The 14,927-nt window shown below is 40.2% G+C and overlaps 3 protein-coding genes across 3 annotated transcripts; 2 read left to right on the top strand and 1 right to left on the bottom strand.

Annotated features, from left to right (window-relative positions):
• Positions 1-2,747: 2,747 nt before the first annotated feature.
• Positions 2,748-4,927, top strand: MELLADRAFT_85093 (X-Pro aminopeptidase; the record flags this gene model as incomplete). The annotated part of the gene is made up of 7 exons (XM_007419127.1): positions 2,748-2,865; positions 2,950-3,202; positions 3,283-3,356; positions 3,416-3,543; positions 3,602-4,557; positions 4,627-4,713; positions 4,804-4,927. 7 exons carry the CDS (start codon positions 2,748-2,750, stop codon positions 4,925-4,927), a joined length of 1,740 nt encoding a protein of 579 aa, XP_007419189.1.
• Positions 4,928-6,311: 1,384 nt separating this feature from the next.
• Positions 6,312-7,887, top strand: MELLADRAFT_73721 (uncharacterized protein; the record flags this gene model as incomplete). The annotated part of the gene is made up of 3 exons (XM_007419128.1): positions 6,312-6,386; positions 6,468-6,561; positions 6,632-7,887. The coding sequence occupies 2 exons, from the start codon at positions 6,517-6,519 to the stop codon at positions 7,508-7,510; spliced, it is 924 nt and encodes a 307-aa protein (XP_007419190.1).
• A 930-nt stretch (positions 7,888-8,817) lies between these two features.
• MELLADRAFT_69921 (uncharacterized protein) lies at positions 8,818-9,902 on the bottom strand (the record flags this gene model as incomplete). The annotated part of the gene is made up of 4 exons (XM_007419133.1): positions 8,818-9,275; positions 9,365-9,460; positions 9,532-9,745; positions 9,819-9,902. 4 exons carry the CDS (start codon positions 9,900-9,902, stop codon positions 8,818-8,820), a joined length of 852 nt encoding a protein of 283 aa, XP_007419195.1.
• Positions 9,903-14,927: the final 5,025 nt, after the last annotated feature.

The following is a 14,927-nucleotide window of genomic DNA, read 5'->3' on the forward strand; positions in this document are numbered from 1 at the left end:
GGTTAACTGGAGGGAAACCTGGTGAACAAATTGTGAACGTGATGTGAACGAGATCTGTGATTGAGCAAAGTTGCGGACTTGGCCACCGCAGCTTCGCTCAATTGGGGTTTGAACTTAATCATTCCCGCGGTGTGACAAGTTTTTTCAAAGTTCACCACACTGAAAATGTGGTTGTACAAGGAATGAAATATCTGTATTTGAACTTGTGATCCAAGCACAAGGCCAGCGCAAATCACAAAGATTCCACGCATTACTTCCATTGTATTGAAGGACATCCTTGTTGCAGCAGAAGTATATTGCAACTGGTACAAGATAGCAAATCTACCCAACAAGTGAGAAACAAGGCAAATCAATAAATCAGTCTTGAAAATCAGTTTTTTGCATTCTTAAACTTAAGATGTTGTGTGTAATCGCAATCAAGGGATAAGAGAGAGATTCTGAGACTACTTACAAAAAGTACATAGCTACCCAAAGTGATAATTTTTTTTCTGTGAAGATGTTTTCTTTGATATTGATGACCACTGCAGCAAGGATACCACATCCAACCAGTAATCCAGTGGCCATTCAAGGAATGCAATGTTCAGTGCTGACTTTACACCAAACATGCACAAGGGGACATCCACAATCTCGAGCCATGAGCCATGTATCACAACTAGCGGAAGACAACTAAGCAACATCTTCAAGAGTCATTTAGACTAGGAGACAGCACAAACTCAATAGCGCCGCCGTTCAAGGGCAAGGTGCAATATCAAATTCACTAAATGTGTCCTTAACATTGAACAATTGTCCAGAGGCGGTAAAGTCTAGAACATGATAAGTTTTGACAAGTGTCCCAACCTTTGCAAGAAGAAACACTTACAGTGGATAGGGCAACATTTCATATAAAACCTAGGACGTAGCTAATCAAAGTACTGTAGAAGAGGGCTTTGGGCCATTTGAAGTGGGCTGTTTGATTTTGTCAGCTAGATACACTGATATTTTGGCCCCCAAAGCCAATGTTACCAGAGACCACCCCATGAAGAATACAAACCCATCACTGTCATAATCTGTATCATTTTTAAACCTGTTGAGCATGTCTGGGAATTCCAGCTTTGCGTTGGAGGTGAGGATGAGAGTAAGAAAGAGAATCAAATAAAGGCAAATCACAAAGACCTCAAGGGACATCCAGGGTGAGCGAGCTGTAGTTGAAAAGCCGGAGAAGCCACAACCGGTAAGGTATCCCGTAATTGATAAGAAACTTTTGCCACTCTTCTACTTTGAATTGAACGCCAGCCCAGATAAATGCATGAATAATCATTGAGGCTATTTTTATTGTATCAACATTTCATAGTCATTTGATTGAGAGCCTAACTGATTGGCTCACTAAGCTTTTATTGATGATTCACTCACCAAACTTGAGTATAATTTGTAGGAGTTGGTTCAAATTCAAAGTATGATGGTGATATATCATTGTTTGATGAGTTTGCCCATGGTGTTGGATGGATGTATGTAAGGTGAATCTATTGTAGTTGAACTAGAAGTACTGGGTGTCTGATTTTCATTATTGTGGTTGTTTTGTAAAGGTAACTGTACGGTTCCAAAAAGCCGAGTCAACTTCCTGAATGTCTGGGATTTTGACAGTTCTTCACTCTTGATGCAAGATCTCTGCGCCATTGGTAAAGTAAGAAGGTAGCCAAAGCCAGGAAATGATGGGATCAAGTCAGCATTTTGGGCAGGGACAGGGCCTTGAACAGGCCTACACGGGGTATCTTATTGTTTTGTTGTTTTGGCACAACTGGTGCTTCTTGGCATCCATGAATTTGTGACCAATCCCACATGGGTTTGTCTCAGGGTAGGACGGCTCATTCTGCCTCATCCTTGTTGATGGAATACTAGATGTTCCTCAGGCCAATACCTGAGTCTGGCAATGAGGATGGGTAAGCTCAGCCCTTGACATCAGTGTGGAAAGAATTGCAAGCATTTTTGTGAGTCCTTTGCAAGGTATCAAAGGGCCCCCGATGTCGGGGGCCTTCAAGTTCTCCACGGGCACTGTGGATGAAGGAGCTCTTTTTTCTTTCAGGATAATTAAAGTGATTTGATGAGTTTTTTCTTTCAAGGAGATCTTACATCAAGCTCCGGAAAATTGCAATAATCAAGTATCAAAGGATTCCAATATCAATATGGCTGCTACTGTCAAAGGCTTGTGAACTTCAGACAGATACCACAAATGCCCAAATCCAATGTTCTCACTCAAAACTTAACATCTTGAACATTTGAGATCCTCAGTCTTATGTCTGTGTATGTATAGCTTTTCTCAAACATTGATCTGCAGTTATCCATTGATTGTCCAGGTGTTGTTTTTGAGTGGAACTTTCAATTTGATAATAAAAAAACAAAGGAGAAAAAAGAAAAAAGAGTTGTAATCTGATCATTTAGAAAAGTTACAGATGGAAAGCGGCCAGGCTGTGCATCCCAAACATCATCTTACAAGCTTGGAATGTTGAGTTTTGAGAAAGAACATCCAATTTGAAGGTTCGGGCTGAAATTCATAAGCCTTTGGCAGTAGCAAGTTGCCGAGAAACCTTGGTGTGAAGGGCAAGTGCGTGTCAGGCTGTGCCGTTTTCCGCCGAGCAGGCAGGGGCGCGCCTATCTCAAGCTATCATCTTCACCATGTATGCGGAGCTCGCCACCGTTCCCCACACCAATTTTTTTTATCGACTTCGATCACTCGATCAGTACATTGTTCACTACCACCAAAACTTGAGACAATGCTCACTCTCAAAGCATTCTGTAACCGTTCGAGAAATAAATGGAGAACTTCAAGACTTGAATGTTCAGCTCAACCACTCAAGCTTCGAGAAGCGTGCCTAGGGAATCACAATTTCAGTAAGCTTTTTTGTACATACGATTCCAGTTCTATCTGTCAAGATGTTTTAATAGATTGATAATCTTCAACACTTTTCTTTTCAGTTCGTTATCAATCTTCAAGTCCTGTTGCTGTTTCTTCAAAAGTTCCTTCAAGCGAAACTACATCTCCTAGAGAATACTTTGGTCAACCACTTCCGTTTACTCATCCCCACCTTTTAAAATCAGATGAAACGACTATTGGGATCACTGCTAGAGAGTATGCTGACCGGAGGAAGAAATTGATGGACAAACTCGAGGATGGGAGTGTGGTGATTTTAGCTGGTGGTCGGTTGCAGTGGATGGCTCATCATGTCTTGTAGGTCTGAATTCGAGCTAGGGTTACAGGGCTATTCTTTTTGGTTATTTTGGGATTGAATTATTGAATTTTCAATATAGCTATCCATTTCGACAATCTAGTGATTTCTGGTATCTGACCGGATTTCAAGAACCGGATTCTTGCTTGGTCCTTGGTCAGTTCTTCTTTCGATCTTACTCGACTCGTCATTAAACTGACTTTGTTTCGGCCTAGAAAAGGGCAATAGCGAAAAAGGTTATGAGATGACTTTGTTCGTCCGTCCGAAAGATCTTTCTAAAGAGTTATGGGAAGGTGCTAGAACGGGAGTTGAGGGTGTAGTTCGGTGGTTTGCAGCTGATAAGGTACCCAGTGACCTCAATTTTCGATCAGCACTTGACTGATGAGTTGGTGTATGAACAGGCCTTTGATATCGATCAACTTGCCACCAAGCTACGACCTTTACTCACTCAATCAACAAATATACCCATTTATCTTGACTTACCTGACGATGCCGAATCTCTGATGCGTATACGAAAAAGTGGATCGAGCTTGATGAACTTTTTTTCACCTAGTGCATCTCAAGATGCTGATCTGATCAGTCTTCTCAGTTCGCCGTTTCGTAATTCTCGAAATCAAAACGATATAGAGGCATGTTTGAATGTTCTAGCAACTGCACCGATGCGTCAGATACGCTCTCGAAGTAAAAAGTCATCAAAATATCGACCTATCGAGTCTTTGAAACGTAAACTCGTTCCATTGAAGATGATCAAATCACCAGCTGAGCTCAAGTTACTCCGAAAAGCTTGCGATATCACGGCTCGGGGTCACAAGGCTGCCATGCGACTCGCTGCACAAACATCAGAACACAAATCACAAACTGAATATGATTTAGTTCGAGCATTCGAAACAACTTGTCAAGGAGATCCTGTGGGCTTTGGAGGTCGGATGGGTTATGTACCTGTTTGTGCAGCTGGAGATGCTGCACTTACAGTTCATTATACTGCTAATGATCGTATGCTACAAGCTGGAAACCAAATGGTTCTCTTAGATGCAGGATTCGAATATGCAGGTTATTTGGCGGATATCACTCGTTCTTTCCCGAGTGGAAACGATGGCAAATTTACATCCCCTCAACGAGATTTATATGAAGCTGTTCTGAGTGTTCAGAAAGATTTGATCAGTCGTTGTACTGAAGAAGAAAGTGTTTCTTTAAGCAGTTTACATCGAGCAAGTTGTCAATTATTACGTAGTGCGCTTTCACAACTTGGTTTCGATCTTAAAGTACCTGGAACTCTGGAACAGTTGTATCCTCATTATATTGGACATCCAGTTGGGACAGACTTACATGATACCCCTACTTTGGATAGAACGACTCAGTATGTGATCTTCATCTAGCTTGAGTAGATTTGATGTTGGTGATAATGATTGTTTGATATCATCAACAGGCTCAAGTCGGGTTCAGTGATTACTATTGAACCAGGTATATATGTACCTCATGATGATTGTTTTCCTTCAGAGTTTCATGGAATAGGGTTAGTTTTAAAGATTTTGATGAAGTGATTTGAGAAATGAGATTGTTGAAACTGAACATGAGTTTTTGATTGAATGATTTGATCGATTAGGATTAGGATTGAAGATATGGTACAGATTAAAAAAAAGGATTATATTGTGTTGAGTTGTAATACTCCTAAAGAAGTGATTGATGTTGAAGCTTGTGGATCTGGTTTGTTGGAAAATTTAAATTGAATGAATCTTAAGAGATCATAGTATTCTTTGTGCAGTTTTTTTGGTACATTGGATCGGTTTGGGTTGTGATCTTTGACCCTGTTTTCATTAGGTTTATCAGAGGAATGAAAAACCAGGATGACGATACTTGCGCTTGAGCATTGCATTCTTGGCTCTGGAACTCCGCTGCGGACAATCTCAAGGTTTTTGATTGGAACCCTGCTAAAGATTGAATGTAATGAGCAGCTCACAGGGTGGCCCTTATTGTCAATGCCAGACTTCAGGCCCTGGGGAAGAAACACCAGAAATAAACAGAAAACAAACTCTGTGATGTTTGTCTCTGGACCATACTTTTAGCTTTTCAACTTTTTCCATCTCCTCCCAATCTATAGCTGCAGCATATTGTTCTCATTGTAATGATCTGGCCAACACTCAGGGCCCTCACTTGTAACTGTATTCCCTTCACGTGCAGCCCTCACTTGTATCTTTCATTTCTTTTATAGCCCTCATCATTGTATTGTTTTAGCATTGTCTTGAAATGTGATACTTGTTCTTTCAGGGAAATGAGTGGCTCAGCCTGGTATTAATTGATATGAACACCATGAAACAAACATAAATGTGTGCATTGTGATGGAAAAGGGGTTTTCAACCACTTGAGGGTGGTTGAACAACAGCAAGCGGTATTGTGACTCTGAGCCAGCGTGACTTGAGGACCACAACCGAGTGTTTTTCCGCTCAATCTCGGGATTTTCTCCGGTTGAATCCGGCTGACAAACCGGGGGAGAGCTCCTGTTGCAGCACAGTTGGGAAGGGCTCGCTCCAAACATGTTCTTCACCAGTCAAGGAAAAAAAATCAACCGGAGCAAAAGCCGGTTGATCAATCAAAATAATGACCTGCTGGTGTACCCAGATGTGTACTTTGGACACGATCGGTGATTTTGAGCCTTGGGACGGTAAAATTTACTGTGCCGGGCCACTTACCGAGACGAATCACGATAGGAGATGCTTGCTATGGAATTGACATGATGTGTATCAATTCAAAATTCCCTACTCTCGTGACTTGAGTTATGAAATGGTCATGTGTTTGTCTTCGCATGACAGCAGTGGTGATCAAGCTTGATCAAGAGCTTGGATCTCATGTTTCCTGTGCTAGCTGCTCTAGAGCATTGGTTGAACGAGGTCCGAGGGAATAAAACTGTATACAAACAATGATACATATCATAAAGCTCTATGCGACCTTTGTCCGTTACTTCATTTCCTGCACACTTCTCGATAATCAGGCTTCTGTGACTTTATCTACTCTTAGGAACCCAGCAGTTTCAAGTGAAAGGCCGCAATTGGCTGTGAGTGGTTAACCGTCGAGATTCTGAAACGAACTGGTGTCAGTGCGACAACTGCACAGAACGCCTTTCCTCTCTTGATCTTATTTCAACTTGGCCTGCTTAATCAAAAGGAATTGAACTTCCGCTTATATATCCTTGTTCGTTCGATTCCAGATATCGTTTCCACCCTTTCCTCAACTCATCTTTTCTGTCACTTGCTTTGCAATACGTCTCCTCAGCTCTTTTTCACTGTCGTATCTTCGCCAATCCGGCTATCAAACATCACACATGGCTAACGTTCAAAGATCTTTCAAGGCCACCAATGCCATGGAGGTCAGTATTTTTACTACTCTGCCGATTCATATTCAGTTTCATTGAGCAATGTTCTGTTTTCTCGTAATAGAGCGGCAACAGGAACATTTACACTCCACGCCACTTGACGGGTCAGAACTCTTTCATCCCCAGGCAAAAGAAATTCTGCTTTTGCTTGGTTTCGGATGGAAATTCTTATTCATCTCAAAGCGACACTGAGTCGACTTCAACATCTGATGGAAGTTGGACATCGAAATTTTCTTTCGACGAAAAAAGTTCTCTTAGCATCTCAACAGATGATGCATCTCACGACTTTATCTCTTCACAAAAGTCGGATACTTCAAGAGGTTTCCCTTCCATCACGCTAAATGAGTCTGTAGACGAGACAAGGTCTGAGCTTAACATTCAAATTCCACACAACGATATCACAAGCATTAATCACCTCCCGGAGGACTCGGAAAATGAAGATCAAGAAGACGCTTTATCATTTTCATCCGTCGAATGTTCTCTACAAGCTGAACCGAAAGAATCTGAAATCAACACAACAACTTCAATATCAGACAATCATTCAATCAAATCAGATTCATTAGTATTTGATCATTTAAAAGTATTATTATCAGAACTTAGAATCCCTGATAATCAATCACCAGAATATCACGTTTCATGGGCATTTGAATCAAAGTTTTCCAAACCAACCCCAAGTGAAAGATTTAAAGATATGTTAATTGAAATGAACTATTTTGAAAAAACTGGTCAAATTATGGGAAATGATTTAGAGTTTAGAATTCAAAAATTAAGATTAGAAAATCAAGTTCGCTCCAATGATTCTCAACTTCCTCAACCCTCTAATAGATTGATTAGAAATTCTTGGAGTCTATTTAAAGAATCTAAACCTCCTTGGAAAGTTTTTGGACCTGTTAAAGCGTTGAGCTCGGTTGATCTTGTTACTGTTAATGGTTTAATAGCCTAAATCGTTTTGGTACCTCTCTATCCTTGAATAATTACGACTTTGTCACGATTTATGCATTTATTATTTTTCCTTTACCTCTTTACGATTTATAAATCATCACTCTGTATAATATATGCATCCTTTTTTTTCCTTTTATCTCTTGTATATCGTCAGTCTAGCATATTATATGATTCGTTTTTGATTGATCTAAAGACATTTTTTATTATTTTTTGTTTATTTCCTTTCGGGATATCTTCTATTACTTTTTTTGTTTAGCTTTATGATGGACATGTGTGGTTTTAGGACATTGCTTATAATCTATTACAGACAATTGGACCATTTTTTATGGTCGATCAAAGGAATGAATATTAACTGCTGAGACCTCATTTCTGAATACCATGCATGGATTCTTTTAACTGCTTATGATTGTCTATTCAAGGACAAGGCTTCCTATAACATGGCGCCAATACACTAACTGCAAGGACCTTGAAAATTACTCTCACATTACAAATCTGAATATTTCCGCTCCAAACATTCTGAGGTATGTTGGTAATAAGACCAGAAGGGCTCACTTTCTATCCCAAACAGTTCTCGGTGATCAATCCCAAAGATTAAGACTCCTTGACTTTTGAGCATTGATAGTACGCCTGACCTCTTCATGAGTATCTGTCTTGTTGTCTGATTCTTGGGGGATGTTTCATTGGATTTTGGGTCTCTGAATCGGCCCAAAATCAACGTAGAAGTCTCACAGAGAACCATACTAATAGCATCTTCCTAACAACTGAGACATTTCTTGTTGAATCTCTTTACCTTGTGCAAACCCCAAACGTCAAAATTAGACGCCTCTGCGGCGTCAAGCTCAATATTTGGGCATCTGTAATCCCAAACAGACTAGTTTGTCTTGTGTGTTATTCATCACATCAATTTCTCAGTACAATACTATCAAACTCGTAAGGAGAAACACGAAAACAAGAAGAAAACACCATACAAGTAAAAATGCATCAATTGCTATGATATCATGATTACAATTATATAAAAACGATAAGGGTACATGACACGATATGCTTGATACAAAAAAATGATTGAATACTAGTGATTTACATGCAGATAGAGGCAGAAGAAGATGAAATAAAACAATATAAACAAAACTCTTGAGAGCACATGCGGTTACAAAACTTGGATCTAACAAACAGATGTTTTTGAAGTTTTATTGTCTTGTACCTCTCTCACTGAAGGGAATATTTTAACAACGCCATTTGTGATTTGTATAAATTAAGCGGATATATCTGTGATCAAAATCACGTCACCGACGTTTTTCAAGATGATAATCACTTTGGGGATAAGGCAGGCGAACGATTGCATATCCGCTCACTCCTTCCAAAGGCTGGACTCTTGGGAAGGCATGAACCATTCAACATAGGAAAAGCGAAAGTAGGTTTTAAGAAACCTTCAGTCCAAGTGATAGGAAATTCTGAAGATTTTGGTGAAGAAATCTTTGGTGTAGAGATGATTCGAATTCGAACTCGAATCTTATCTCCATCAATTATTCCTAAGTCCTCAACAGATTTCGTAGGTGAGATTCTTTTGAGTTTTCTTCCACGATTTAACCAAAGTTGTAAATGCTCTGTTGGTACACAAAGCTTATAAGAAAGGTCTCCAAACAAGACTTGAAATCCTTGAGAGCGACGTAATTTCACTTCTAGTGTTTCTACGAGTCCCTTTTCACTGGGTAGTTCCACTTGGACAGAAGTCATCGGATCTGTGAGAACCTCGAAAAAATCGGCACCTAGTTGAATGGAAAAATGAGGATACTTATAAGCCAAATTCAAGAGGAAATTGGTGAGACTTTGTATTCACATTCTATATGTGACTCACCACTCGTCTGTTCAGGGTGTTCAAGCTCAGAATCATGGGGTTCTATTGGATCGACTGCCGTTTTATCGGTCCAAGAGGATCTGTTGGAATGTGTTTCTGCAGTTTCCACTTGCTTGTCAGTTGATGTCTTCAGAGGATAAAACTCCGAAGAGTAAACGTCGACTTACCGAAATCAGACCGCATCAAAGCATTGTCGGGTAAAGACAAAGACCCATGTTTCTCGTGGAGCGTTGTGGTCATCTCGATTACTGATCCATATTGTAGATTTCGCCAGCTTGATTTGGATAGTTCAGCCAAGCCATGATCGGGAACACGCAAGAAGAATTCAATCACATCAGTGGTCTCGAGTTTGAAAAGTTCTCGTACGTCACGCTGGGCAGCCTGTGAAGTGCAAGCGTCAGGAACCAAGTCTCAAGATATCAAAGCTTTCTGTTTCATTAAGCGTTTTACTTACATGAAGGCTTCGGGGAGCTTCCGTCAGGATCATCCTATCACCGTATTTGAAGACGATGTTGTTGGAAATCGGATCAGGCGCCATGAGGATTGAATGAAGTTTGTTAACCTGTTGAGATTAAAATCTGACGTAATAACTGGCCTCCGTGGAGAAAGTGAGAGGGCTTTGTAGTTGAATGCTTTGAAGTTGAAGTGAAGCGATAGGGACAAATTGACAGAGGATAAATCTGGACAAGATGTAAATGTGGACACAACTTTGTTCTGTGTGGGTTGAGAAGCTATTGATCGAGATTAATGAGGTGTGATTAGGTCAGAGGTGAATACCAAGACGACCAGAGATTTCTGAGAGATAGATTGGGGAAAGCACGAGTAAAGGTTTGTTGCCTTGGCTTGCAAGGTATTAATTTTCTCTTTAGCTCAAGAGCTGCTGGGCACTAATCTCACGTTGCTTTAGCTTTTGAAGCATGATTCATAAAGAGGTGTGACCCTCTATAACGGCACGTATCCAATATGTATCAGCATCGTCAAGGTCGAGCCATTCTCTCAAATCACTTGACTGGATTTCATCGGATGGCATGGCAAAGTTACCATACCTCCGGTATCTTTCCCCGAGAAGCAGATCATCATAGAATTGTGCAAATTATAACCCAGGATTTTAAGGTTGTGGCGGAGACCACAAATCTCAATCTTGCGTCACCTTAGAAATTTCCAGCACTTGACACTTTTTACTGTACGGGCAGGGGGATTTTTACAATGACCGATTGGCACTGAATTAAAGCAGTTTCGAGAAAGAATGCCAGCCCCCTTCATGGTTTTTTTCTTTTCTTTCAACGTTTCACTCAGTATTTTACTGACGTAGATTCTACGTAAGACCAGTTGTACTTTTTTTGGCGGGGAGAACGAGGCCAAAGGTATATTTTTTCTTTTTCTCGGCCAAAAAAAAGTATGTAGCGCCACATACTTAATTTGAGTACCCTGCACACATTTTATCTTTCAGGATCCTTCACAAACTTTGCACTCTCAAATAAAACACCTACTGCTCATACATAGAATCTATGTCAGTACTATTTAGTGGAACGTTTTTAGAAAAAAGGGGAAAAATCCAAGTGAGGTGGCATTCTTTCTTTAAAACTGCTGTATGTGGTGCAACAGAATAGGTGTAAAAACCACTTAAGGGGAGGTATTGTCAAAGTTTACACCACAAACAAAAAAGACACCAAACCTTAGTCGGTTTGGAAGTACTTGGTGTAATAAGGGGCGTCAAGTTTGCATTTGTTTTATGTTTTTTTTTTCAAATTTGGTCAAGTGTTAACACCATGAATTTTTCAAATTGACTGTTTTTAAATTGAAAGCATGTTGGACAATCATGTTCATAGAAAGAAACTTGACCAATTTGATCCCTGAGTTTTTTTAGAGCTCAAGCTTGAAATGAAATATTGCTTGTTGAACAAGCAAATCATTCCCAATGCATACCCAGCTGACCTTTCTAAAGGTCTCAAAAACCATTTGAAACTCAGTTTCCAGATGGTTCAAAGGTCACAAAGAAAATGAACTATCAAAATTTCCAAAGAGCTTCTTCAAATAGCCAAAGAAGATGAAGACAATCAAGTGAGTGAAGAAAAAATGCTTGGTAAACGTATTGTTCCAACATTTGGCGGCATTCTCTACAAAGAGAGTATGTAGGGGGTTTCAAGTTGGGATATTTTTGCGCAAAATCTTTGCAAAATGGACAAGTTTTTGAAATTTTGTGGTGTTTGGTTTCCTGCAAATGGATGATTGACAGCATTCAGGACACCTTTTTAGATGTCTCAAATTTTTTATGTTGACAGTAAATTTTACAGTCTTGGACAAGTTGTTGTACTGTAAAAATATGGTAAAAAATTCAACTCGAAACCCCCTGATGACAAGATGGCCTTCTTGACCAATATCCTCTTCAATGATATGGAAAATACCATGATTAAAGAGTTTCAAAACTTGACCACATAATGTGTATAAGCATACATTTATGCTAGATGCAAAAAGGTGAACCAATAGGGGGCTCAAGTTGGGCAAAAATTGCCTAAAACTTTTTACTCTTGCCTCCCAGCCCTTCAAATCTCATGTTTTTTACACAAAAGACACTACACTGTGCTTCTCAGGAAGGGCTTTCTACAAGTTTTTCAAAAATTTCAAAGTTATAAGCAGTAAGGATACCCAAGCAAGTATGTACATGTATCTTATTTTGAGAGAAGAAAAACAATATACTTTTTGCCTTGTGGTCCTTGCCAAGAAACAGTATGTAGCAAAAAGTATGTACACATACATACACTGCCAGCATTAAAGAGGTCCCCAGATGGGAAGGTGGGTACCAGGGACCAGATTCCCCTTCTGCTACTGTTGAACAGCTCCATAAATAGTTCCCAAGTAGCCATTGTAATATATGCAGTCAATTTTTCAAGATGCTTGTTGCAATCTGAACAAAATTACAGCATGTATTACATGTGATTTCCTTATCCAGATGAAGAGATAACTGATCTGATCTGTATGTAGCTGATAGCTAATAATTTACTCAGATGTTTGCACACATGTAGCATATGCTTTATGGCTCATTTGTGCAGTGCAAAATGATTTCATGACACATTCTACTGTCAATCATGTTCACAGCCTAGGTTGCTTTCCCACCCAGGTACCTATTTAATGCTGGCAGCACAACTTGCTTTGAGTACCCTCAGTGTTTTGAAGTAGGGATATTTGTATTAGGAGGGCTTAGGTCAATATTTCTAAGGTGTTTCCTTGAGATTTTTTTATGGTAGTGTGCTGTAAAAAGATTTCCCGTTTTGTAAAACAAGATGGTCAGCAGTGGTCAACAGCAATCAACAGCTTCTTGAGAAGCCCTTGATTCATAATCTGTTTTCTTTTGTGGGTGAGTGCTACTAATGGTATATATCAGTCTTGACACCTTTCTTTCCTTTTTTGCCTCACATTGTTATCTAATGTTTTTTCTTCTATAGTTGTTTTAATTTTCTGTTTGCTGTAAGTTTGTGTAAATTTCTGCTCAAAAGAAATTGGGGTGTCTTAAAACCTTTCCCACTTTCATAAACTTTGGCATAAACTTTATGAAATTGGGAGCACCAATTGTAGCAACACCACCGTCGCTACGCTCCGCTCCGCTATATCACCCAAAATCACGAGCGTAGTGATTTGCCGCTATGTAAAAAGGACTAATCGCTACGCTATATTTTCGACGCGCTATGAGATTTTAAAGCGGTGCGCATTTAAAGACCGCTCCGCTCCGCTATGGTTGTTTTTTAGACGAGGCAGCGCTTCTAAGCGCATTCAGGCAGCGTTTTGGGGTTCAGGCAATTTTTTTTGAGTCTTAAGCCTTTATTGGAATACGCATGTGTTATAATGGGCTTGGTGGAGTGGGGATCAACAAAGTAAAAACAGGAAGACAAGAACATTTTTTTTTGAGTTTTATGATGTGTTGTAGAACACACACAAGAAGACAACTTTTTTAGGGATTTAATCTTTATTTTGGAGAGCGCGCACAAGAATTTCTGAGTTTTTTGAGTTTTTGTCATAGGGAAAAGGGGAAGAGAAGCCAATAAAAAGAAATTACTTTCTAGCCTTACCGTTAGAAGTCTCATATGCTAGAAGATAAGCCGCAGCTTCAGCAAATAAACCCGAGAGAGAAACCTTTGACTTTAACCACTCGCGTACACCAACGAGCCTTGAGATAGCCCTTGCCGTCAAAGAAGCCCGACCAGGGACTGCGATATTGGCAGCCGAAGAGAATGTCCTCTCGCAAGGACAAGAGGTACCTGATAGCCCCAGGTAATCTCGGGCAAGAGATGCAAGCACCGGGAAATCCTTCTCGTGGTCCTATAAGTAATAACAAACCCAGTCAGAGACAGATTCAGAAGCCAGTAAAAGAGTTAGGATAAACATACGCTCCACCACTCTAGCTCCGACTGATCAGCAAGCATAAGATGAGCCCCCTCGATATAGTCGATATGCTCCTCCCGACGTTTATCAGCAGGGGACTGAGCTGTGACTTGAGTAGTAAAGACATCAAATTGGGTACAGATTGGAGAAGGTGAGGTGGTAATGGAAGGTGTTTGATTCGATTCATCTGAAGCCAAGTCAATAGGCTCTTCAGGCCATTCTTCAAGTGCCTTCTCAAAGATTTTGCGAAATAATGTTTTGGCTCGAACAGCCTCTTCAGGGTAGTTAAGGTCAAAAAATCGAATCCAAAAACGAGGATTGAGGATTGTTGAGATCACAATCGCATCAGAAGCAACTGCTTCTTCTTGATAACCTTTGAGTTTAGTGCGCATTAACACAAGCATGGCCTTGAGGTCTGAGTCTTCGCAAGCATCAACAAGGCGATCGATATCCAGAACCAACCCTGAGTATTTGGCAAGTAGTATACAACCGGTGGCTGTGTTGCCCTCCATTCGTTTGGTGGCATACAAAAACACCTGCAAATAAATAGATGTCAGTGAAAATTAAAAAGTAGTAACAGCATCCAAAAGAGACAAACCTGTAGTATCTTCACCAGGGTCTCGATCAAGTCCCATTCGTCAGCACTTATTTGCAAGCCTTGGTAATATCGAGTTTTCTGATCACTGAGTAGAATCGCATCAACGACCTACAGATCAAGCAAGAAGTTGTAAGATAAGGAGACACAAGGATGATCTGATGGAGAGAAGAAGAAATGAAAAAAGAAATACTACCCACATCACGTGCATCACTTAACCTTTTGAGGTAGTCAGCATCGATATTCCATCTCACTCCCCAGCCAGAGATAGGAGAGCGACCCTTGTACTCCATCTGCTTAGCCTTAGCTAAGAATTCTTGACGTCTTGCTGAGCTCCTGGTACATAAGCTGTTGAACTTTTTATCCTAGAGCAAATGTTAGGTTAGCCAAGAAAAAGCAAGTTGAAGTAGTTATTCAGGTACTTACTTTACGAACCGCTTTAGCCACTTCAGAAGCGTTCTCAGCCACACTAGATTCACAATCTGAATCTAAAGCGTTGTCATCAAAGCCTTCTTGATCACGATCACTATCTTCTTGTTCCTCGTCTTCAGATGAGTCAAACTGAATGTCGTCATTGCCTTCATTCAAAGT

This window comes from Melampsora larici-populina (genome assembly GCF_000204055.1).
Source record: "Melampsora larici-populina 98AG31 unplaced genomic scaffold MELLAscaffold_132, whole genome shotgun sequence".
NCBI lineage: Eukaryota > Fungi > Basidiomycota > Pucciniomycetes > Pucciniales > Melampsoraceae > Melampsora > Melampsora laricis-populina.